The 27,883-nt window shown below is 30.0% G+C and overlaps 1 protein-coding gene across 1 annotated transcript in view; it reads right to left on the reverse strand.

The window, feature by feature from the left end:
- Nucleotides 1–27,883, reverse strand: part of LOC148311163 (uncharacterized) — a 108,012-nt gene that overhangs the window by 23,122 nt on the left and 57,007 nt on the right. Inside the window, exons 5-6 of the mRNA XM_088257111.1 lie at nt 20,054–20,257; nt 1,677–1,761 (exon numbers count right to left, since the gene is read on the reverse strand). Coding sequence (XP_088113237.1) covers nt 1,677–1,761; nt 20,054–20,257 — 289 coding nt within the window. The remainder of the gene's footprint in view (nt 1–1,676; nt 1,762–20,053; nt 20,258–27,883) is intronic.

Below are 27,883 nucleotides of genomic sequence, written 5' to 3' on the forward strand. Positions count from 1 at the left end.
TGTACGTGACAATTAATTTTAGAATGACTCAATTTCCGCATCGTTTTAACAGAACGGAGCACGTTCTCGCTTATTTCCAGTCGATTCAGGATAATCCAATTTTTCGAGGTTATATTACCTATTATAATTTTATACCCATTATCTTCTTTCTTCTTCTTCTTTGGCAGCCGTATCTCCACTGCTGTGTGTAGGTCTCTTCTAATCTTTTTCTAGACTTCTCTTGCTTGGGCTTTTTCAATCCACTTACTACCCGTGACGGGGAAAATGTCATCGGCCCATCTTTTATAAGACCGGCATATTCTTCTTTTCATGTCTCATGGTTTCCACCGCAGAACTTTGGATGCCAATCTGTCCATTTTCTGTCTTGTAACATGACTTGTCCATTGCCATCGAATCCTTAAAACCTTCTAAATAACAAAACAAATCATACCCACTACATATATCGTAGTCGTACAGGAGAAAGTGACCAAGTAACAAAACGTAAAATGTTCTGGAGGGCCATTTAAGTCACTTTTGCTTGCCAAGAAAATAAAAACTACTAACTGCAGTGACGTCATTTTCAACAAGTCAATATAATATTATACTTTTAAATCCTTTGGGATTTTTTTCAGGGCAATATTCAGCTAGTAAGATATCAAACAGTCAATAATCACGTTTTTGTAAAAAAATGCATTTGGTCACTTTCTCCTGTATGACTACGATATGTTAGTAGCAAAATGTTAGTAGTAATATACTTCAGATTGTTTCTACGGATAATATAATAATTTCACGGTAAAAAAAATATAAAAAGTATCATTCATTTCTAGTACTTTCACCTCAGCCTTTTTATTGTTCCCAACACTATCAGTTGTCATACATTTAATCCCTGTAATCTGAACTGAAATACAACAAAAGCGATCCCTTCTTAAAAATACGTAAATATTTCAGTTTTTCTATATTATTTATCAGGATTTTTAGCAAACCATTTTACTAACGAAATAAAAACGTAGAGGATTAGTAGTGTGATTGTAAATCATGGGTAGAATGATGAATGTTACATGTGTATAAAGTGAGCAATTTGACCGGCCTATGACGGGTTATAAGCCCTATAAATATTAAAACTTTCATATTATTTTTCACCTATGCTGAGATGTTAAAACGTAGAAAGAATTTTGATTTGAACCAATTTTATTTTTTAATACTTTTTCCAACCGGTTTCGACAAGAACCTTGTCATCTTCAGGAAAAGACATGTACACGTACATGTCCATCCCTGAAGATAACAAGGTTCTTATCGAAACCGGTCGGAGAATATGACCAAAAATAAAAGTGGTTAAAAAAGTTAAAGTTTTATTTTATTAAGTTTTTTAAAAAATGTTAGTTGTTAAGTATCTGAAAAAAAATATTAATAAAAAAGGTAGATAATAATCTATACTTAAATTTTCGCAAAGAAGTTAATTGTGAAAATTCCAATTTTCTTCTACATGAAAAATATTATATTTGCACATGAATATACCATAAGTATATAAATGCACCTTTTTATCATTTTAACGAAGTCATTTTGCAGAAAAATTTCACCAACTCATCATTTCTCCCCAGTCCATAAATAATTTTTTATCTAAGTGAATGAAAGTACGTGAACAGGGTGTTTGAAGAATAGCTGTTCGCGGAGAAACAATATGAATGTAAAAGCCCTACCTGTGTGGTCGTATAAGCATCCCCATTCCTGTACCGGGTGACCTGCCTTTTTCTTCTCACGTAGTGGTAACAGACAGCTTTCCACCTGAAAGAATGGAAACATTTTCACGCTGAAAAATATCATTCAGGAAATTTTCAGTTTATTCATATTAAATGAACTATGAAGTACTATGGTGCCAAAATGAATATGTTTCCAAGAATCGCTAGAGTATTTTAGTTTATATCTATACAAGAATAATAAAGTATTGAACACTCTCTTTATCAAATGCCTAAAAATAACCTAACGGCCAATTTTTGTTTTGAATTTTGTTAAGTAGATAGTGTTTGAGTATTGATCAGTCTTGAAAAATAAGCGATTACCTTAGAAACCGGTAGACGTTAAGTTTTAATAAAATATTTATAGTAATTTTAAAATTGAGTTATATTTTAATTACATACTCTCTTTATCATTCATCAATCACTTCATGATATATTATATTGTCCGGGTTGTGGTCCCGTGGTTAGAGTCGCGAACTCTTGAGTCTGAGTTTCTCGGTTCGAACCCACTCTGGCTGGTTAAGTGATCACTTTACGCACGTGCAATATTTACATCTCAAATTTTTGGAACTCCTACATTTATCATTAATCTCATGACGCTTTATGATTGGTTGGTTAAAACTATTAATAGTACAAACATGTTAAGATGTAAAAATGTAAAAAGTATTTGGAAACACTCAAAATGTGATAAAAAATAAAAAGGACAAATAAAAAAATAAGTAACAGCTCCTTCCTCCTCTTCATCGTTCAACGTTTTAAGGACACAACCCTAAAATTTAGACTAAGCTTTACATTTTACAGTTCAAAAATGATGCGGAATGCATCGATATACGTTTCACAATGGATTTTAAGAAATAGTGGTATTTACCAAGTAAAACATAAATTAAAAATAAATTATATTTTCTTCAATGTTTTTCGCAGATACGCTGTGGCGTAGCAAAGATGTTTTATAAAATAAAAGAACATTGTTTTCAATCACTTTTTTATTGGTACATTTTTTTCTCCCACCGGTTTCGACAAGAACCTTGTCATTTACGTATATATGATATGTACATTTAATTTAAAAAAAGCTTTACTGTGGCTGAGAGAAGGATTTATGTAATAAAATATTGACAGGATGAATGGCTTTAAATATCGGAATATATCTATATGAAAGCTAAAAGGTTCGGTGAAGTTCCCAGTTCAAATATTTGGTATGCCCACATATTATACAATATACATATAATAAGGTCTGTTCCCCACATTTCAATAATGGGCCATGTATATATTTACGGAGCCAAATAATATCCCTCGCTAAACCCGGGAAAATTGTATTTTTGGATTCGTGGAGAAGTAAATAAAAATATATTACTCTATTTGGGGTTGCTTGAATGTGCGTATAAGAAGAGGTGGCTCTTCTCATCAAAAAACCTGGAGGTTGAAGGAAAAATGAAGGGGAAGAGTGAAAAGTACTATGAAAATATTAATTCCTTATATAACAGAGAAAAAAATATGTTGATACCCGGTCACGTATTTTATTCCTTAAATCAATGGGAATCCAAACTGTTTTGCCCACATATCCTTATCACGAAAATAATCATATAAATAAAATGTTTGTATTTGTATATAAAATCGGTAAAATCCCGGAAGATTTTGATGAAAAATATTTGTGGGTAACATTTAAAAAATATAAACATTTAAAAAACACGCCAAGACTGAAGAACAATTTTATTATTAAAGTAAAATTATTAAATATTTTATAAGTTCTTCAACACTTTTCAGGTTCGTTGGCTCAAAAGAAAATATTTGATTTTTTCAAACTAAAATAAAAATGTTAAATTTTTGAATTATTCATTCAGTACCTGAATAAAAATGTAGAATAAAGAGTATTTTCATAAACCGAAATGAACTTTTTCTGTAATTTTTATCAAAACTCTCAATAATCGAACGATTCCCTCATCCAAGACTACCCACTGTACAATTAACGTTCTGATTAGCGAGCTGGCACTGTAAATAAATAAACAACTACGTTTTTAGATTTATGTATTTCATAGATAATTTTTTTTACTATATGTATTACGGCTCTTTAGGCATGGCCTGTGTTGAGCCGAAATATTCATAATTTTTTTTTATTTATCATTATTTGTTTTTTTTCATTATTAGATTATATACATTACAAACAATAGATACAATAACAATTTACAGTATAAAGGTTTTACAATAAAATAATTACACCTGGACTTTCATTAATTCACTTTCTACCTTGTCCTTGTCCAACGAGAAGCAACCAACGACATTAAAATGTGACATTTTATTTTATTTTTATTTTATTTGGAAATTTTAAAGAACAGTTACATAAATACATGTACATTAATGAGTAAGAAAAAACAGGATTTGTAACATTTCAGTTACAAAATTTCACGTATGTAATTTAATACATTTTTAAAGTTCTAACATTGGCATTTGAAAAAATAATCCAGCGAATCAAAATGTATTCTTAAAACTACGAACAACGATACATTTGCACCTCACTGACCTGACTATAGTATTACAGGAGGTGTGACTGTCCAAAGTTGTGTTATTTAATTTCAGTAAATCACAAAACTTCAGGGGTAATTCCCACCCCGTCCGAGACACAACCCTGGCCCTAGTGAGGTGTGAGCATTCAACTATGACGTCATTCTACAAAACTTTATTTCTACTCAAACCGATACCGCAAACTTTTCCGTTTTCTTTTATTCAAAATACACAGTTGTACAAGTTGCCGGCAAACAAAAAAAGTTGGTTTTTATTTTTATTTTACTTTATTTGGCAATCACCCGGAGAACGGTTGCTTCAGCAAGTGTCAAGTCTTATTTTTCAAAATGTTTCATGTTTGTTTCAAACCCTTGTACGCACCTAATGGTGCATAGGGCTATGCATCAAATAAATGCAGTGTTTTCTCTATCGTTAGTTAACACATGAACGAAAGGCGATCAGCCCTCCGCTTTCGGTACCAGTCTAGGGTAATATTATATAAATATTAGAGTGAAAAAATCCCTTATTTTTATTTGACCCAATCCTCTAGAAAAAGAGGCATTGCGGGTATTCCTTTAAAAAAAGGACAAAGAAGTTATCGATATAAGCTATCTGGTCATTTAAAGGGCAGCTATTTTCTATTTTTCTGACATTCATTTGAGGATTTTTGTCAATAAATTAAATGACCATTCAAGATGGGCTCGACTTTGGATCACATCACGTGGTATGGCGGTCTACTTAATCTTTTAAAGCAATATAACAAAAGTAACTAATTTGCCAGATTTTATCAACTCTCGTTTACAACTTTCCTTTCAAACTTTATTACTTTACGCATTTACAACAATGGCTGACGTCAATAAGTTTATTTTAAAACATGTGGGAGCCAACAAAAGTTGAATATCCGGTCCGTGAAAGCCTCCCAGACAATCCGGAAATGAGTTATCCCCTCTCATCGAAAAACATTTTTCGGCACCAGAGATAGAATGGGATGTATACGCTTTGTAAAACTATTTAGTTTAAAAAAAATTGACGGTGTCTTTGTAAAAAAAGGAAAATAGTAAATATCCGCCATCATCCCTGAAATTAATGATAACCCTTTTTTATAACACCTTTTTTTCAGGTTGAAACCTGAAAATAATATGACGGTTTCCATGAATCGTAACTGTCATTATTAGACTGGTCTGTTGTCGATGACAAAGAGAGAGGGAATACGTCAGAAAAGCACATTTTGCAAGCTGCTTACTAAATATCGGGTTGTGGTGCCGTGGTTAGAGTCAAAGTTTTTCGGTTCGAACTCTACCACAATTTGAGCCGCTATTTATCAAAATATGAGCCGCTTAGGCTCACAGAAATAGTATGAAATTGAAGTATTTTTGAAAATAATAAAAACATAAATATTTCCAAAGAAAATCATGTTTGTTCGTTTTTTTATGTGTGATTATCAATTGGTAACTTTTATTTAAACAAGATTTTTAGTAATAACTCAACAAAGATGAGAAAGAATATGGAATTTTGGCCATTTATAGAGTTTACTATCTGTCACTAGCAGGTTTAAGTGATCACTTTATACACCGTGTAACATCCACCCTAAGCATGATTGATAACCACATCACTCAAATTTCGAAAGTTGTATTTATGATTCAATTAAAATATTAAACTTTGGGAACATCTATGTATGGTTGAAATTTGCCAATTTTAATAAGCTATGTTCTTATTCAATTTGGTGATACTAAGATTTTACAAGTATAATAGTTTGAAGCGATTCTTTTGATTTATTTTCATTCAGTATAAAACAAAAATGTTTTCAGACGACTTTGTCACCAAATTTGAACTTATTTTCTATTGTAATCCTATCAAAATCCGTTTTCATGAGAGTTTTGGAGAACATCATGTTTTTTCATGCGGAAATCCAATTCTGTTTGTATCTGCCTATGAACGTACGTGTGTATAAGAGGGAGTTTCAAAAAGTCATACATTTGTTTTTTTTACATTATTAAAAATATACATATATTTTATAAATGTTAACTTTTTAGATTTACGACTTAATGTGTGTTGACCTTTAGTCGTAAATTGTAGTATTACAAAAGAAACACCAAATTTAAAAATTAGCTAATAATTCCAAAATAATGTTTGCATAATGAGAAATTAAACTTACTGTGTTAATAGGTGAATTGTCTACTTAAAAGGGGAGTAATTTTTTTTACAAACCACCTATCCAAATAAAAAAAAAACTTTTAATAGTTTTTTTGAGAAGATGCTCGATTTTTTTAATACTAGGGAGTTCAAATTTGCAGCTTATTATGTAAATCCACGGGAAATCAAATAAAACCAACCATATGATCAAAACCAACTTAACTTAATCAGTTATTCTAAAACACTTGCTTTAAAAAAATCCCTAAATAGTACTCAATTATTAGTACGCCTAGCCCCAGATGTAGTGCTCTATAATTTACTGAAAAAGAACGGAATTTTACAAAGTTTTACACATATTTTACAAAGTTGTAAACAAATCCCGAACGTCTGTGCCAAGTGAACGTAGGTAGTTTCTGCAATCTGTACATAACGTATGTGGGCGCCGTCAATGATGGATATAGCGGGACTGTGTGACGTAGCTGCGTTAGAAAACCGCAAGAAGTAATCAAAACTAACCAGCGTTTAATCAACGCCAGTCGTCCATTTGAAACAATGTAAGTGATTTGAAAATGCGGTGATCTCCATATGCAGATTGACATTGTAGTGACATTACGCGAACTTACAAAACAATTGACGATTTTCTGTGTGAATGTGCGGCAAATCGATGTTTGATTGATGTTCAAATGGTGAAATAAGGAAATTATGCAAAGCTGGGATAAATAATATCGATAAAACTAAGAAAAGTGTGTTGTGATGGTTATGAAATAAAGAACGAATGAGTGAGGGAACAACGGTAAAACAAATATACGAGACGAATGTAGTTGGGAATAAAAGCAGACAAAATAATAATAATCAGGATAATAAATAGGTCAGGAGTCAGAATAATTGGCGGGTATTTAAGAGGTCAGCCTGCGTAGTGTAATGGTCAGCACGTTCGGCTAACGTAATGGAGGTCCCGGGTTCGATTCCCAGGGGGGGTGAAATAAATATAAGTAATTTTTTCACTCTAATATTTATTCGATATTACCACCCTGGACTGGTACTGAAAATGGAGGGATGATCACCTTTCCTTCATGCGTTAACGATCAAGATAACATTACATTTTTATGATGCAGTGCCTTATGCACCATCGGGTGCGGGTAAGGGTTTTTGAAGATGTATAAATGTGGACGAGGTGAAGAATGTTTTTGAATGTGTGGCGTTGTTTTCTCTGCCTATCCCTGCGGCAAGCGGTGTGTTGGTTAGTTATTTGGTGAGTTATATTACTTTTCTTTGATTAAATAGGTCGATGTGTATTTTTTAAAGTTAAAAAACTTGTCTTAAAGTATTTGTAAGAAGCTTTTTTCAAACAGAAAACCAAATTCTGTTTAAACTTTTAACTGTTTTTAAATTCCTTATAGAGATCAATTCTATGAACTTTCCGAAACCCCCGCTAAGATATACCTGTGTACATGTACGTATGTATCTATATGGGTTTGTTCAGATAACTATAGATTTACTTTACCCGTTTCGAAGCAAACCCATCCCAGTCTTCTCTCTACCTAAAACTGGAGAGGTAAGGTTTGTTCCTTTGGCAAATAGAACTAGGTTACCTAGGTAAATAAAATATTTACCATCCATGTCCTTCTCGGGAATCCTTTTTGAAAACTTTCACATATCCTGCCCTGAGACGAAAAGTTGTGTCTCATAAATCAAAAAGCGCCCAACTCCATTACGTACTACAACATTTTCAGGAGACAGCGAAACACAATACATTATAATATTTAAAGCCACAATATGTTTATTTTTAGAGCGTGAAAGCGAAGAATGGAGTTGGAAAAAGAAGGATGAAAGTTGACTGAATGCAGCAAAATGCGATCTCTCAGACTAATGTGCGTTAAAATGATGTATGATAGTTGTTCGAACGGTGACATAAGGAAATAATGCAAGGCTACGTTAAGGACTATGGATAAAACTCATGTATAATTGTACGTGGAAAAAACAGTATGGTTGTTATTAAAAATATAAATTAATTCTTGCAATTGGCGGGAATCGATCTCACGACGCACTTTTCGCAGTCGAGCGTCTTCCCCATAGTTGGGTAGACTACGAGGCCTTTCATACATATGAAAGTTGAAAGTTGTAAAAAAATTAAATAAATATTTAGATAAGCCTTACTGTCAAAAAAGGCGCAGTAATTTTAAGTAAATTAGGTTTATTAAATTCTGTTGAAATCTGAAAAGTTTTTAACTGGTTTTACTGCTACGGGTTTACAAAGAAGGTTTACCAAGCTTTCTTCTATCATTTGATATCCAAGCAGAAATTCGAGTCTCTCGAGGATTACATTAGTTAAAAAGTGTCTGTAAACTTATATTTGCGCATAGTTTTTACATTTTCTTGTAATGAAACTTTATCTCGCGAATAAATTTTCATTCTAAATTTCGCATTAGCAGTAAATATAATATTCCCAACGAAATATTCTCTGATATAAAATATCGTTAGAATTTAACAGTGTGCGTGGGCTCCTCACTCATAGTATTAACAATATTAATTTTTATCAGAAACAGGATTTTTCACCCTACGAATGATATGTGCATATTATGAGTGTCTCAATTTGATATGAAACATCTATAAATCCTTTGTACATATATGAAAAAAGATGGAAGTCTGAACATCAAAGGGCACATGTATTTTTAAAATTTCATATTTTATTGATCACTTTTTTTCAATGAAAATATTATTTTTTCGTGTTTTACATAAAAAATAATAATATCTCATCGTAAGCCTCGTATTTCAGTCACAAATCACAAATTTATAATGTTTTTATTCTCAAGTTACTTGATACAAGCAAAAAATAATAAAAATACATTTATAATTTTAGATATTTAAATATTTATGACTCAACATGATTGTTTTGCTTTGGAAAAAAATAATTCTTAAGTACATTTCTTTACACACACATTCACACACACACACACACATATATATATATGTATATATATATATATATATATATATATATATATATATATATATATATATATATATATATATATATATATATATATATATTTATGTATATATATATATATATATATATATATATATATATATATATATATATATATATATATATATATATATATATATATATATATATATATATATATTTATGTATATATATATTTATATATATATATATATATATATATATATATATATATATATATATATATATATATATATATATATATATATATATATATATATCTATATATATATATTTATTATTATTTTTTATTGGACACTGTCTATCCTCACTAGGTATTTGGAGATACCTGTTCTGAGGTAGGCAGGGTATGCTTATTCTTTTTATAATACAGCTTTATATATTTTTAATTATAATATAAAAGTGGTAAGACTGAAATAATATGAAATAATAATTATAAAATGAAATCAAATAGAGAGTTTAACTAAAAGAAAAGTCAGATCTAAAGGAGTAATATTATAAAATTAGAAAATAGGATTATATAATTATAAAACACTGACACATAGATTAATCAAACACAAACTTTTATTTGCTGCTCCAGCTGGGATCTTCTATATATAGAACTATATATATATACAAATATATATATATATATATATATATATATATATATATATATATATATATATATATATATATATATATAAACATATATATATATATATATATATATATATATATATATATATATATATATATATATATATATATATATATATATATATATATATATATATATATATATATATATATATATATATATATATATAATGTTACACGAGTGTAAAGTGATCACTTAATATGTAGCAATGTGTGTGTAATAATAGCGTATGACGGTCGTAAGCCCCGTAAATTTATAATGCCAGGATAGCAGTAGTTTAAGATTCGTCTGACGGTGATCGAGGGCACGCTATTAGAATGGTCGTACCGTTCCGCTGGTTAGGGGAGGTTTTGCCCTAATAAAGATGCCTCACCTGCCGAAGTTCCTACGTCAGGAGAGTACGTGCGCTGAATGCTGAGGCGGACCACGCTCGTTCGTCACGTTGGCCATTTCTACTGTAAACATTTTAAGACCGGGTCTAATGTGACTTGCAAGCCGGTCTTAAAACACTATTTACAAGAAATAATAGAAATGCTTTTTGTTAATAAATGTTTTACATGCTAGTTTTACCAGAAAATAATATTTAACCAGTTATAACAAGTGCTATTTCACCAGTGTATAAAGTAAGCACTTAAACCAGCCTATCATAAATTGTTAGCCCTGTAAATACTAAATCATCATTATTTTCCTTCACCTATGTTGAAGTATCAATGTAAATAACTCCCAAGTGGTTTAATATACTAGGAGACGCCTGAAAACATTATTTTCAATTTTAATTAAAAAATTATATTCTGACTAGTTATATAAAGTGACAATTGATCAGTGATCATGTAAACCAATCTATGACAGGTCATTAGCCCTGTAAGTACTTAATATTCATTATTCTTCTTCATCTATGTTGAGGCATCAATATAAATAACTCCTAAGTGGTTTCATATACTGGGAGACGCCTGAAAACATTATTTTCAATTTTAATTTAAAACTTATATTCTGACCAGATATAAAGTGATATTTGACCAGTGTATGAAGTGATCCTTTAAATTAGCCTACAACAAGTCTACACAGTAAATATTTAGTCTTCAGTATTTTTCTTCATCTTGTTGAGGTATCAATATAAATAACTCCTAAGTGGTCTAACATACTGGTAGACGCCTGAGAATATTATTTACAATTTTTATTTAAAACTTATATTCTGACCAGATATAAAGTAATTTTACCAGTGCATGAAGTGATCACTTAAACCAGCTTAAGACAGGTCTAAAGATCTGTAAATGTCCAAACTTCCTAAATTTTGTTCGTATTTGTTTGAGATATCAATATAAATAACTTCTTATTGGATAATACAAAATTTGTAACAAAGATTAGGACACACTCAAAACAGAACTATTTTAATTTCAAGACGTAATTTTAACTGTTCGGAATAGGTTTGTAAACGTATTGATCGAAATATTTTATTCGGATGTGTAAAAATAATAATTAAAAACATTTTATATACCTAATTATACAATTAAACAACTTAGTTTCAACCACTTTTTTATTATAATTACACTTTAACCTACCGGCTTCGACAAGAACCTTGTCATCATCAGGGTTTTTTAAATTCTAAAACTTAAAAACATTAAAATACTCATAATTCATCTCATTTTATAAAGTTTATAAAATGTGCCACAAAATAACTGCGAAAAACATTCAAGAAAACATTTTATAGGGTCAGAATTAATACTTTAATTAAAGCAACCTAATTTATTCATATTTTTCAGAACATTGTTCTAATATGAATATTGTATGAGTGGGTAATCAACAGAACGGAGGCTTCAAAAAGTCCCCTCTCGGGCAAGCGTTGGCTGAAACATTTCAAGAGTGAAGTCTTGAAATGTACTGTCTGCATATTAACCTAGCCAGAACTAACAGGGGGATTTTAATACCCCATACTGATATGAATTTTAATTCGAGAACTTTAATATTATAAGAGCTACTTGCTCCATATTTTTTTCAATATAAAGGAGAAAATTTTAATTTTAATTTTTATAACTTCAAATCGTTAAGTGTTTCAAAATATTATTTTTGATAAATAGTACGATCAGTCAGTGCCACGAGATTTACGTACTTATATTATATATCAGCACGTTAATTGTTTGTCTGCTAGAGACATGTTATTTATCTCACTGTTATAAATTTGGTACTGCCATAAAGAGAGAGCGGGACTAAATTAGTCGGCTTTTATTTTTAATTAAAGTTTTACATAGGTACCACTATTTAAAAAAAATTGTTTTACGTGTTTCCATGTATTCCTCATCATTTTCAAACAACGTATGAAAATGATGCAGAGTGCATCAAAACACGTGTCATAATAGATTTAAAAAAAATACTGGTATTTAGTAATAAAACTAAGATTAAAAATGAATAGATTATACTACAAAGTGACTGCCGAATCATTAATTTAAGTAGTCAGCTTTTGTGTGATCCGATTTTAGGCCTTTAGCTCATCGGATAGCAGCATTCAGTCGCTGCTTGACGGCGCGTAGGCGCTAGGACAGACGTGGCACCTATGACTCAGTTGGCGGCAAATCGATACTTGCAGGGAGCTGCGTACTACGATTTCCATACGAATATGAGCTGGGGTCTTTTGTTACCCCCTTTCGGATCAGGTGTAATTTTTGGATGATCAGTACGGGAAAGGTTGACTCGTCCAAACTGTCACGAGACGTTAACGTTTTGAAGGCGTTAACTTTCAAGTTAAAAGGCCGCAGACAAGCGCGGCAGCTAATTCCACACTTAAATTAGTGATGGGCTTTTATCACCCTCACCTTATTGAGGCCCGCGAATCTTTTCAATTTGAATAAATTTATTGTGTCGCCAACTTGTCGCCGACGCAACGCGTAATTTACATTAGGATACCAACTTGCTAGGGCTGTCTGTCACGTGAGTTCCTGTCTTTAACATCTAGGTCTTTCAACTCACAATTTATGCCTCAGACTTAATGTATAGTATATGAATAGGTAAATGTATTTACTTATTTTTTTAACAAAAAGATTAATAATATTAGTATATAACCACTCACCGAGATTTTTATGTCTACCGGTTTCGAAACTTACCCGTCTCTTCGTCAGGACAATCACCACCACAGCATGCAAGCTGTGTAGTTTTAAGTGTGTAAAAAGTGCTATGGTAGTGAAGGGTAGTATTGTTTGCATGCTGTGGTAGCGATTGACCTGACGAATAGACGGGTACGTCTCGAAACCAATAGACATAAAAATCTCGGTGAGTGGCTATATATTAATATAATTAACATTTTTGTAAAAAAATAAATAAGTAAAAATGACTAAATCTGTATTCACCGATAGTTCATAAACCTTGATTTTTCGTCACGAGGAGATGCATGAATAAGGTAGAGGTAAAGATGGTTTGCAAAGACAGATTGGTGTGGCGCTCTTTTCTCTCTATCTACCCCTGCGGGGAAGTGACGTGATGGTTTATTAGTTTTTTCATTTATTTATTTCATCCATACATACATTTTTTTTACTACATGTATTACGGCTCTTTAGGCATGGCCTGTGTTGAGTCGAAATACTTGTTAATACATTTTTTTTTATTCATTATCATTTTTTTTTTTAATTATTAGAATATATAAATTAAATTCAAAAGTTTACAAAAAATGTACAGTATAAAGGTTTTACAATAAAATAATTACACCTGGACTTTCATTAATTCACTTTCAACCTTGTCCCTTCTCACTTTCTACTTTGTAGTTGTTATGTTTATAATATTTATTATATAAAATGTATCTCTAGTATCGGAAAACCCCGTGATGATATTTTCGTATAATTTACGAAAATGATTATTTTTCTTACAATTTAAAACATTTTTATTTTAAATTCTGAACACCGTTTATTTTTAAGAATCAGTAAAAGAGTAGATATTCTAGAATGTTTATTTCTGGTACATTATACTGTTCAACAAGGCTTGAGTTTATCGAAAATAAGGCATATTTCTTAGAAAAGTATCGTACATAAAGGTTAAAGACGGTATATTCTGAACATAATTTGTAACAAACGAACTCAGAAATTCGCTGCAGATAAAAGAGAGAGCTAATGGATCCTTTTAACTTTCCTCGACTGGTAAAAGTTTAACAATTCTTGAATATTATGAAATACTAAAAAAATATATATAAAAATTACCAAGAAACTTATGAAGTAACGAAGTTGAAACATCACAACAGATTTTTAAAGGGAAGAAATCAAGTATATTCTTACTCTTATTGCTTCATAAAAATTCAAATTCATTAGTGCTAATAAACGTATTACAAAAATTACTCGATTTCCCAAAAAAAAAACATTTATTTCTTTTAGTTAATCTTATAAAGAATCAATTAAAAAATTAAAAAATATGCCATATAAAATTTGAAAGTCATATATTTTTTTAATTGAAAAACTAAGTAGTATTTTTGTTCAAATTTGGACGAATGGATTAGTATACAAACAGATTCAGGGTAGCGCGAAATAAATAATTAAAAAAATGTTTTTTTAAATAAATCAAATGGTTTTGAGAGATGCAAATCTTTAATTGGAACTTAACAATTCTTTTCGTAATGTGAAAAATATAATATCCGTCAAGTGGCTGCCGTCAGTATTAATACATATACGTATGTGCCCGTTTTATCAAACTGTTGTATACGGCAGCTGTCTAGTTCGCAAATCGCTCACTCCTTTCAACAACGTCATATATAAAAAAACTTGATTTTTCTTGTTTAAAAATATTTTAAAATGTATTAAAAATAAATATCAAGCCACTTATTGAACTTTTTACTGTGCAACAGATCTTTTTAGGTAAAACCTGAATGTTTTTTCTCCATTTGAAAAATTTTATTTAAAAAAATAATTAAACAATACATCTTCTTCAAAAAACAAAAACAACACTTTCTGCCCTGTAGCGGGTAAATATTAGGTTTAAAATATGCCGCTCTTGCTGAGATAAAGTACATTTTCTGTGCATTCCGAAAATATGCACAACTGAAAATTGACGATTTTTGATATATGACGTTGTTGAAAGGAGTGAGCGAAATGTCAAATATGATTGACGTGCGACGACATTTTCAAAAATTATATCATCTTCTGACAGGGTGATAAATTTTGTGACACCCTGTATGTTTTAGTTTTCATTGTGCCCTTTCGGATTTAATTATTGAATAAGTAGATTACTTTTAAACATTTCCACTGTGTGATAATTGGAACGGTGCTAGATAAAATAACAGACTCCCGTTTAGGTCCAGCCCAATGCTAGAAATATTTTTATACCCACTAGAGATCGCGATAATCCAAATAATCCCGAAGTAAATCCTTTACGTGATGGTCCCTGCGTATTTTTTTTATTACCATTGATAGAAAGGACTTACCACTGCTAAATTTTGCATAATTCTCAGTGTGAAATATGTAATCCGTCACGTTTCACTACAGTTGATCTAGTTATAAAATGTGTGGATGGAATTTTAAATATAACATTAACGAAATTGGTAGTTATAAATAGTTATAATTTATACAGAAAAATGATGGTAACAAAACTATTTGTTAGTGAAAAATCTATGAATTTACTTTACGACAATGAATCTCTTATAACTAATGGGGCAAAAGTCAATAATATTTTAAACTTTATAAAATAAAACAAATTTATTTTAACCACTTTTATTGGTACACTTTTTCCAACCGGTTTCAACAAGAAAATTGTCATCATCAGGGTTTATGTACTAATTCTAAAATATTGAAATACTCATAGTTAGGTTATAGACAATAACCCTTCCATAACGATACCAAAAACTTGTACTTGTAACCACGCACTCCGTACACTATATGAAAATGTGATTTAAAATTTTTGATTTAAAAAACGGGAAAAAAACTCCTAAATGTTGCTTTTATTGAGCATAGCGCAGCAAATACGTCCACTCCGGATGACAACATGAGTACTTAATTTTTTTAGAAATAGTACATAAACTCTGATGATGACAAGGTTCTTGTTGAAACCGGTTGGAAAAAGTGTACTAACAGAAAGTGGTTAAAACAAAGTTTGTTTATTTTATAAAGTTTATATAATGTGCCACAAAGTATCTGCGAAAAATATTCAAAAAATAATATTTAAATTAATTTGTCTATTAATATTTTATTAAACTTGGTGAATATAACTATGTCTAGACAATCGGCTTTGGTCAATGTCATATTGTTATGTAATTAAAGATTTATTATTATTTTAATTGTATATGATTTTTTTAAATTGAAAATGTTAAACTTTATGTATTTTCTTAAAAGTATATTTAAGGATTCTTAAATCCTCAAATTTTCTAGAAGTAAATTTTTAAATGCGATATATATGTACAAAGTAAAATTAATACTAACATGACATTTTTTTGTTGTTTAAATATTACCTTTTTTTATATCGTGATCAATTTCTTTTATTTTCTGAGAAAAAACTTTGGGTTATTTGAATCACTTGGTTTAATTTAAAAAATCTATGTATCCTTCATTACAGAATCCATTAGAAGTCGAAATCTGGTTGTATGAAAAGCCTACAAAACGTGGGACATGTAATAACTAGACTAGACGAATAGAGCGTTTGTCACAACAGACATATCGCTCACTCCTTTCAAGAACGTCATAAATCAAAAAACTTGATTTTTCAGGAGAACGTTTTTAAAGTTTAAAAATATAATACAATGTATTAAAAATAAATATCAAGCCACTTATTGAACTTTTTACTGTGCAACAGATCTTTTTAGGTAAAACCTGAAGGTTTTTTCTCCATTTGAAAAATATTTAGTTTATTTAAAAAAATAATAATACACTACCTTTTCTTCAAAATGTAAAAACAACACTTTCTGCCCTGTAGCGGGTAAATATTAAGTTAAAAATATGCCTCTTTTGCTGGGATATAGTACATTTTCTGGGCATTCCGAAAACATGCACAACTTAAAATTGACGATTTTTGATTTATGACGTTCTTGAAAGGAGTGAGCGATATGTGGTATTCATCATCTTTGTCTTCTCCTACAGAGAAGCTCGTGATGTTATTTATAGTAGAAGTAATTGTCAATTCTAAAAACTAATTAAAATGATCTTTGTACCCATCAATAAAAAAAGTTTAAAAAAACTAGTAATCAGGCTGTCAGTATGCGACATATACATTTTTTTAATTTTCCTCCTATTTTAATTTCAAACGGTTTTGAATTTTCCACGGAAGTGATCTGACTGGGTGTAAATTTAATTGAATATTTCAATCAACACTTACCGGACGCGACATGCCGCGTTTCCGTTTAATTGAAAATCAAACACGAAGTGTCAAGTACAAATTTACCAATACAGAACGTGCCACATTTCAAATACACATAAATGCTTAGTATATATTGGCTATGCAGTTTGATCATATTGATCGAAAATAAATTGCATCATCCAGCTATGTTATGTTTGATTGCATAAAAAAATATTTTAGTTATTTATTGTAACTGCAGATAGTTGGTAGAATTCTATTTTAAATTGTTGGGTAATATATCCAAAATTAAAAAAGGTTATTGGATTGATTTCTACTTTTATTTACATATACGAGTATATGATAATATGTGACGCGTTTCGTCTTATTAGGAGTGTTTGATAATGGCTTAATAAGACGAAACCCATCACTCCAGGATCGTAAGAAACTCCAGGATCAGGGAAATATGCGAGATCGAAGATGTCGTTAGGTGGGGAAGGCAACGAAGGCGACAATGGTATGTGCATGTGAGGAGAATGGAACCATCCAGACTCCCCCACATTGCACTGTACGGCCGACCCCGTGGTAGACGACTCCCGGGCAGACCACCAAAGAGGCGGGTCGATTGCTGGGAATCGACATCGCAGGAGGCTAATCCCTCTTAAAAACAGGCCACAAAGCCTACACCAAGACGAAGAAGAAAAAAAAATAAGATTAATTTGTTTCACTAAATTTATTTTCATGTGATTTAACATGCCAGATTTCATTTCCAAAAAGTCAGTTGAGTTACTTTTAACAGTATTCTAAAGCGGTTAAACGAGTATTTACCGATAAACCTTTAACCGATACGTTTCTCGTTAAATGTGGCGAAAACATTTCGTTCTAGTTATTATTCCTCGAACGGCCTTCTTGGGACTCAATTTGAATTTTCCGAAGAAATTCGGAACACGCGTTTTTATTTTACATAATTTCGTACCTTACGTCCCCTTACGTAGATGGAAGTGTTGGAGAAATCCTACTCGAAACGCAACATGCCCATTATTTTTCCCGACACAATCTCTGGTTTGAAAATCTAGGCAAATTGTGTACAATACAATATAAACCGTGATGGCTGAACTTAAAAGGGTTGAACTCATTAGCAGTATTTAAGTGATATAAGCTAGAACTTTTCCTGCTTACTGTTCCTCTGTTATTCTCTGTATTTTACGAAAATGACTTTTATATATATATATATATATATATATATATATATATATATATATATATATATATATATATATATATATATATATATATATATATTTATATATATATATATATATACATATATATATATATATATATATATATATATATATATATATATATATATATATATATATATATATATACATATATATATACATATATATATATATATATATATATATATATATATATATATATATATATATATATATATATATATATATATATATATATATATATATATATATATATATATATATATATATGTATATATATTTCATGTAAGCATACATCTATAAATCTACTCGTACTGAGAACAAGCGTAAATATACAAATGAAAAAATGTTTATTTTTTTTAAATATCGTAATAAATGATAAGATATTTAAAAAAATTTTTGCCAATCCAATCCCTTGAATGCTTGTCGTCGTCATGAAATATCACGAGAATATATAATTGATGAGAAATGAGAATAAAATATATTTAATCCATTTTATCAAAACCGTAAAAAAATATATTTAAAAATAAATCCACACAATTCTTTGAAATAAAAAATAACTTATATTATTTTTGCCTGAAATGACACTGCACTCAGGTAAATTGATTCCCAAAGCTTTTAGAACAACTTTCAAATGAATTATGTATCGGGAATATTGCGGGAACATAAGTTAAAAGCGCCGGTTATTCGATTACCCAACACACTTAAGTACATATGGTACTAGAATTTTTCCCGATAGAATGATTCAACAAGACTTTTGCGGACAATTTTTTTACGACGATATTTAAGGGTGTGTTTTTAAAAGACACTGAGTTTTGCGGACAAAAAAGATTCGATTGTCATATTTTTTTTGAATCACCACAAATGTTTGGATTGTTAAACTTTCAACTAATCAGTTAAATAGATTTTTTTCTCCTTCATATTTATTTACGTTATTTATTGATTTGGAATTAACGCTGTAGAATAACACGATGATATAAATATAATAAAAGGAACTTTACCAAGGAAGTATACCACTTTTTTAAAGTTTTTCAATATAAACACGACTAGATTTGAAAACTACAAATGTTCTCATCGACAGATGAAAATACAAACATGCTTATTTTCTTTGAAAAAATGTTTGTATCTAACCCGTTGATGAAAACATCTATAGTTCTCGAAATAAGTAGTTTATATAGATACAAAGTTATAGTTCAGCACACTTAGCTATCCAACTATGCTGAAATTTGCACAGTTGATTATCCAACTATGTTGAAACATGCATAGTTGACTATCCAACTGTGCTAAAATTTGTACTGTTGACTATCCAACTATGTCGAAACATGCTCAGTTGACTATCCAACTATGCTGAAATTTGAACAGGTGAATATCCAATAATATTGAAATTTTCACAGTTGGCTATCCAACTTTGTTAAAACATACAAAGTTGACTATCCACATGCTAAAATTTGCACAGTTGACTTTCCAACTGTGTTGAAACATGCATAATTGTCTTTCCAACTATGTTGAAACATGTACAGTTGACTATCCAACCATACTGAAATTTGCAGTCGACTATCCATGTACGTTGAATTTTCTCAGTTAGCTATGGAACTATTTCCTGACTCACCACACTTTCGGCTTGGCCATCCTCATGGCCCGGACGCGGTCCGCCACGGCGCTGACGTCCACGCGGTGCGCCAGCTGCAGCCTGGCCGTGCAGTGGTAGCACTCTACGAGGTAGACCAGGTACAGCAGCCCCATGAAGGCCACGGGGATGTAGATGTACCCGTCGTCGCACGGTGACATCTGGCGGGTCCGCTTGATCGGGTATCTGCAATAAGAAAGGACGTTTTCAAAATATTTTGAGTATGTCCGAACCTTTGTTTGCAAATTAGAGTTTGGTCAACTTAGGAGTTATTTATATTGATAACATTAAAAAAAAACATTCATTTGTTAAATACATACATATACTCGTACACACATATACGAGTTTACTATTTATGAATTCATTTACAATTTTTTCTTGAAATACCTAATGTCTTGTCGGCGGAATTCTTTTTCTATTTTTTTTATTATGTCAACCAAAGAGATGGATTGACAACTGGTTATCGACATTAGGATGGCTGATCCATCTTAAAAACGGGCCACTAAGCATACACCATGAAAAAGTAGAAGAAGAAGATTATTATTTTTTTTATCTAAATTTACATAATAAACACACAAAAAAGAGAAAAAAGGGTTATTTTTTTACAATCGATCATATGAGAGGTGTATAAGGAAAAGCCTACCAAATGGGATTTTGATTTTAAAAGAGAAGTAAATATATTTGTGTATATATATATGTGTGTATATATATATTTATAAATATATATATATATATATATATATATATATATATATATATATATATATATATATATATATATATTGTATATACACAAACACATATATATGACTTTTTAGAAAAATTGTAGATAAAATATATTGCTGGTATTCAGGCCTCAATGTGTTAATAAAAAAACACTTTTGAAAGAGATTTAAAATATTTCAGTTGAAGACGCTTATCAATCAAATGATTTTCGAGAATTTTAACAATTATTGGAAAAAACTAAACCGTTTTTAATTTGTCCGAACGGCTGAATTCTCAACGTAAGTGTATCCGATGGAATTTTCACGATGAATCTGAAAATAAATTTCGTTTGATGAATTCATCAGTTGAGTGGTCTGCGATGAAAGTTTAACAAGTGGAAACGTTCACTGATCGCGTTTTATTTTATGGACCACCGGTATAATAATAATAAAAATAACAAGGGTAATTAATAAAAATACATTTTTTTGAATTGGTAAAAATTTCAGTATTTTTCACGTGGTTTATCTACGTTTTGGAGGTTTTCTATCACTTTAGCGATCGTGATAGTATTGCGAAATATTTTAATAAAGTTGACTTTCAATTTTACCACTTAATTTCTGCGAGAGACTACATGCAGGTTAGATGATGTTAAAAATAATGAGATTTTTACAAAATATTTTACAAAAAATACTTGTAGCATTATTATATGATTTTACCTGATTTTTGTGAATTTTTTTCTTTAAATTTTCAATCTGTGCTTGATAGGGTGGCGCAAAATTTATCACCCCATCGGAAGATGTTTTAATTTTTCAAATGGCGTCATACGTCAATCATATTTCACATTTTTTAATCTTAACAGCTAAAGTTAACAAAATATATTAATAAAACGGGCACAAATGAGTATCAACACTGGCGGCAGCCAGTGGACGGATGTCATCTTTTCCACCTAACAGTCCACAAAAAAAAGTTAGTCACATACGGTGTTTGAAAATAATGAGGAATGTATCAAATACGTGTCACAGTATGTACACGGCTGTATGAAACACCGCAGAACCACGTAAGGCTACTTGAACTTTGATGTGTTACATGAGTCCAGTACAAAAAATATTAAGATCTGTACTTGATTTACAATAAAGAACGTTTCGACATGATTCATTGTTTCCCTGACAGGTGACACTTATTGTCACGATACGTTCATTATTGTAGACCAAATACAGATTTATTTTTTTTGTACTGGGCTCAAGTAACACATCAACGTTCAAGTAGCCCCGTTCTACGGTAGTGTAATTAAAAATGGATAGATTTTGCCACAAAGTGACTGCCGAATCAATTAATAAAATTTATAAGTTAACAAATAAATTTTTACACGTTATCTTTGAATTTGATAATACCAATGCACTGTGCTAATTTCGTTATACAGAAGAAAGTATCCGTTTAAGTGCTTTTTTATTAGTGCTTCATTATACTTTTATCATTCAAATAAGGCTTTCGGAATTGCAGAATAACAAATACGGAATGACTTGATACCGCCTGCTTTAATTCACCTCCAAAACAGCCAGCTCCAAGATTTTAAGTACCTTCGGCATCCGCAGCCGTAAAATTTTCTTGTATCTCTATACCAGTGTTTTTCAAACTATGTTTCTCGGAGCACAGGTGTTCTGTGAAAAGTCAATAGGTGTTCAAAAAGTCTAAATAGTTTCACACTCTTATATCGCAATAGCTGAAAGAAATTCAAAACGTGCGCAAAAATGACCCAAGCCGTTATTCTGACTTCTATCTTTTATGTTATCCATCCATTCTTTACACGTTTAACGCCAGGGGGGGCTCCGGTGACCTCGCCTGTGTTGGACCGCAGCGCCATGGGGGGCACCAGTGACCTCAATCAAGAGCTATATTCAAAATGCTTTCACTATGGAACCTTTCGTCAAATCACAACATTAAATAAATTAAACACATTACAAAAGTTTTTAAATTGAATTTCCAAATTGACAAGTTATTGACGTTTAACGTGTAAACGATGTGGTATACTGGATCTCGACAAGTTTTCTGTGACTTTTTTCAGGTTCTATTTTTAGTCATATTAGTATCGCAGATCTGATTCAAAATATAATGTTTAATGATGCAAAATACATTGCCTAGTAATTTCATCCCTATTTTATCTATTTGAATCGATTTTTTGAATGGTCTTTACAAAACAGGTTACATATCGCTCACTCCTTTCAAGAACGTCATAAATAAAAAAACTTGATTTTTCAGAAGAACGTTTTTAATGTTTAAAAATATAACACAATGCATTAAAAATATATATCAAGCCACTTATTGAACTTTTGATGTGCAACAGATCTTTTTAGGTAAAACCTGAAGGTTTTTTCTCCATTTTAAAAATATTTGATATATTTAAAAAAATAATTTAACGATACTTTTCTTCAAAATTCAAAAACAACATTTTCTGCCCTGTAGCAGGTAAATATTAATTTAAAAATATCCCTCTTTTGCTGGATACAGTACATTTTCTGGGCATTCCGAAAACTTACACAACTGAAAATTGATAATTTTTGATTTATGACGTTCTTGAAAGGAGTGAGCGATATTATACATTTGGGAGAAATACTGGATAAAACGTTTTATTTATATGAAAGTATTTTTTAAGATTGTTATTGAATTACAAATTCGAAACATCAATAATTTCTTCCATAATATTAAGTTGAAAAATTCGCATTTCGAAATCAATGTTTTATTAAGATGGCGACCTAGTACATCATTACGCATATGTGTGGTTTTAGAATGTTTCCACTTTCGTTACTCCCAGTACGAAGTTCTTAGAACAGGGACAGAACACTCCGAGGTAGCAGTTTCAGAATCATAGCATCCGGTTGAGATGTGTAATGATGATGATGATGTTTATATATATTTATACGTATTAAATTATTTCTTAGATATGTGTTTTATTTATTTTGCGCATCATTTAAATATAATATACATATGGTTTAATGATTAAAACAAAATTTTTATCAACGTCATTAACAACATCTTTTATTATATTTTGTGTTTAAAAATTGAAATAATTACAAAATGAATTAGACGTTTTTTTTCATACATTTTACTGATTGTTTGTGTTAATTATCTTCAAGATATATGTAGTTTTTTCCATTGCAGGAAAAGTTTGAGAAACCCTGCCCTGTACAAAAGTAAAGTTTAGTCTTCCGGGAATTATATCGACTTGGAATACAGAATCGCACAGTGAAATGAAGACGTTTCTTACGCCAAGTTCTACGAACTGATGTAATTTTGTACTGAAAATGGAAAACTTTGATTTGTGGTGTATACGGAATCATGTTGAGAAAGTGTGTTAGGAATGAAAGTATACCGAAAAGCAAATTTCTGTTATTTTTCGGAAATATTCATTATTATTTATTATACAACATTTTATAACCGTAACTTTGGAAAACAAAAGTTTCGATACACAAAAATAATTAACAAAAACAATAAGAATATGAACGGCTATGAAAATCAATCAGGAATTGAAAAAGAGATAAGAAATTTTATATTTGAATTTTTTTTTCAAATTTTTAAATTGATCTTTCTTTAGACGTATCGAATATAGTATGACCACATGTTCTTAAACTTTTTAGTCTAGCGCCCTTTGTCAAAATGCTTTGTTGCCGAAGGAGATGAAATTTTAAAAAAAATCTCATAAATCAGGGAAGTACAAAAATTATTGCCTAATTTTCAACCTCTCTGTCTTTTTTAAACCCTCTACTGATACCAATATAGAAGACCTCTCCAGAATCCATTGAGAGGCGTTGTGAATCTATGAATACAACATAATGACAAAATTATATTTTTCTGAAAGATAAATTTATATAAAAGTTACATCTCAAAAAATGATAATGCACAAAATTATTTTCTTTGTGATGAAAGGATGGGAGGATAGAGAAAAAAAACTTGAATTTTAATCAGGGTAGAAATGAGTCTTCTCTTTGACTATAAGAGCGAAGTCAAAGTATACTGTATGTATGATGTGTACCTAGACAATACACGTGTATATTAAGTAAACGAAAGCTTATGCACACACTGTACAAAAAGTCTCTTTGATATATGCTCCCATGGTAGTTTATTTTTATTTTTATGAAAAATGTTTAGCTCCATTTTGACAGACTAGCTTACGTACGCGTGCATAATTTTTATAAATGTTTTAAAAGAGCGCGTTACTTTGGTGGAGTGTGTGTGCAAACGTGCACAGTTTGAGAGGATGTGCGCAATGTGCGCCAATTTGTGTATTATCTTTTTTTTACCTATGTTATTTTGTATATTTCGCTCACTCCTTTCAACAACATCATATATAAAAAAGTTAAAAAATATAATAAAATGTATTAAAAATAAATATGCCACTTATTATTGATATTTTAACTGTGCAACAGATCTTTTTAGGTAAAACCTGAATGTTTTTTCTCCATTTGAAAAATATTTAGTATATTTAAAAAAAATAATGAAGCAATATCTTTTCATCAAAATGCAAAAATAACATTTTCTGCCCTGTAGCGGGTAAATATTAAGTTAAAAATATGCCGCTTTTGCTGGGATATAGTAAATTTTCTGGGCATTCCGAAAACATGCACAACTAAATTGACGATTTTTGATGTATTTATAATATATGTCAGTAGTGATAAAGTAGAAAATTTAATAAAACCAAGAAATATGGAGAAGCGAGGAATATATCATACTGGTAAAAAAATACGTGAGAGGAATATGAAAGAGCTATTAAATATTTATAATTAATTATGGGTCTTCACGAAAGAGGATTACAATGGAAGGATATATACATATATGAGCAGGGTTTCCCCTTCTTCGTCGGATATACAAATAAATAATAGTAAAGTAGCTTGGGAAATACATTTTTTTCATTAAAATAATATTTTTTCGTTCAAATTTAAGGCAAATTGTACTGAATATTTAAAATGATTTAAAGATTCACAGAAAAAATATCACCTTGGATTTATTTAAATGTGTGTTGGAATTTTTCCTTGAAGTGGCAATCTACATTAAATTTTCCTTGAAAATTTTAGCAAATATATTAATGAGGTTTTTTGGTGTCGGTTTGTGGTCCCGTAGTTAGTGTCGCGGACTCTTAAGTCAGAGTTTCTCGGTTCGAACCCACTCTACCACAATTTGATACCTATTTCTAATAATGAGCCGCTTAGGATCACAGAAATAGTATGAAATTGAAGTATTTTTGTAAATAATAAAAACATGAATATTTATCTTTTTTGTATAAAAAAAACATCTCAACAAATATGAAAAAATATGGAATTCTGGGTATTTTACAGGGATTATGACCAATGATATGTTGGTGATCACTTTACGCACGTGCAATATTTACATCTCAAATTTTTGGAACTCCCACATTTATCATTAATCTCGTGACGCTTCATGTTTGGTTGGTTAAAACTATAAATTCTACATCCATGTTGAGATGTAAAAGTGATGAATTAAATACGTTTATTATTTATTAGATGTGACTTAAATTAATTTAGTAGCCGAAAAGAAATGTATCTTTTTCTTTTGTTTTTTTTTTGTCAATATGATTACCGGGATAATTACCCACTGTAAATACTCAGACTTCCATGTTATTTTTCATCTATCATTTTACAAAGATGTAATAATATGTACATAACTTCAAATCATCGATTTAACCTTATATACTTGTGATATCAAATACGACTTTACAATCAATATTTATTTTGGTTTTTTCAATCGGAATCAATAATTATTTCAGCGGCTTTAAACGAAATCCGCAAAGCTATTAGAATTAATTTAACGTCTAAAGGTGACCGAATCGGTAAATTCAATTATGGGACTGTAATAATTTATTGGGGCTATGTAAAACTATTAATTATCCCCCTGAAACTCCATCCCCAAGTAATGACAATTGGGGGTTGATAAATAGTTTGGCAAATAGAGACAGAAATATACAGAATTATAAATCATTCTCGAAAATTTATTCAATGACCTTTATATGCACTCTCTTCATTTTTGTTTTGACATTTATTTATACTTCTGCAAAGATGAAGTAGCTGTTTCAGGTTCAGCTACTTCATCTTTGCAGAAGTATAAATAAATGTCAAAACAAAAATGAAGAGAGTGCATATAAAGGTCATTGAATAAATTTTCGAGAATGATTTATATGGAATTCAGGGTATTTACAGGTCTAAAGCTAGTTTGAGTGAGATCACTTTATACACGTGTTATACTCACCGTTCTGGCCATGATTGGCACATTCCTTTACAGAAATAAAAAAGATATCCAATTAAAGGATGGATATAAATAATATAGCCAGACAGGCGCCGCAGCATAGTTGGGTAGACGCTTGACTACGTAATTGGCGTCGCGGGTTTGATTTCCAGCTTTGCAAAATAAATTTATTTTTAATTGGTCTGGGTGTTTGTGATGTGTTTTTCACATTTACCTTCTCTATCTTATGTATCCTACCTGCAGACAAGCCTTTAAAGTTAATCCTTTTTTTAATGTACGTATTATATTACTATGTTTACACACATATATATATATATATATATATATATATATATATATATATATATATATATATATATATATATATATATATATATATATGTATATATATATATATATATATATAAATATATATATATATATATATATATATATATATATATATATATATATATATATATATATATATATATATATATATATATATATATATATATATATATATATATATATATATATATATATATATATATATATATATATATATATATATATATATATATATATATATATATATATATATATATATATATATATATATATATATATATATATATATATATATATATATATATATATATATATATATATATATATATATGGACCTTGCCTACAAGTTATTAACCATAAACATAACACTGCGTTGATATGCTGCAGTGCCTTATATACTTGTACCATAGGGTGCGGATAAGGGTTTGCAACAGAATTTAATGCTATTTTGAAAGGTCTACTCGGTTTTTTATTATTTAAATATTTTTTAAATTCAAAAAGATTCTCATTAAATAGCCTTACACA

The sequence above is a fragment of the Brachycentrus maculatus genome, unplaced genomic scaffold (genome assembly GCF_059751285.1).
Source record: "Brachycentrus maculatus isolate JH-2025_06_01 unplaced genomic scaffold, ASM5975128v1 h1tg000071l, whole genome shotgun sequence".
In the NCBI taxonomy this organism is placed as follows: Eukaryota; Metazoa; Arthropoda; class Insecta; order Trichoptera; family Brachycentridae; genus Brachycentrus; species Brachycentrus maculatus.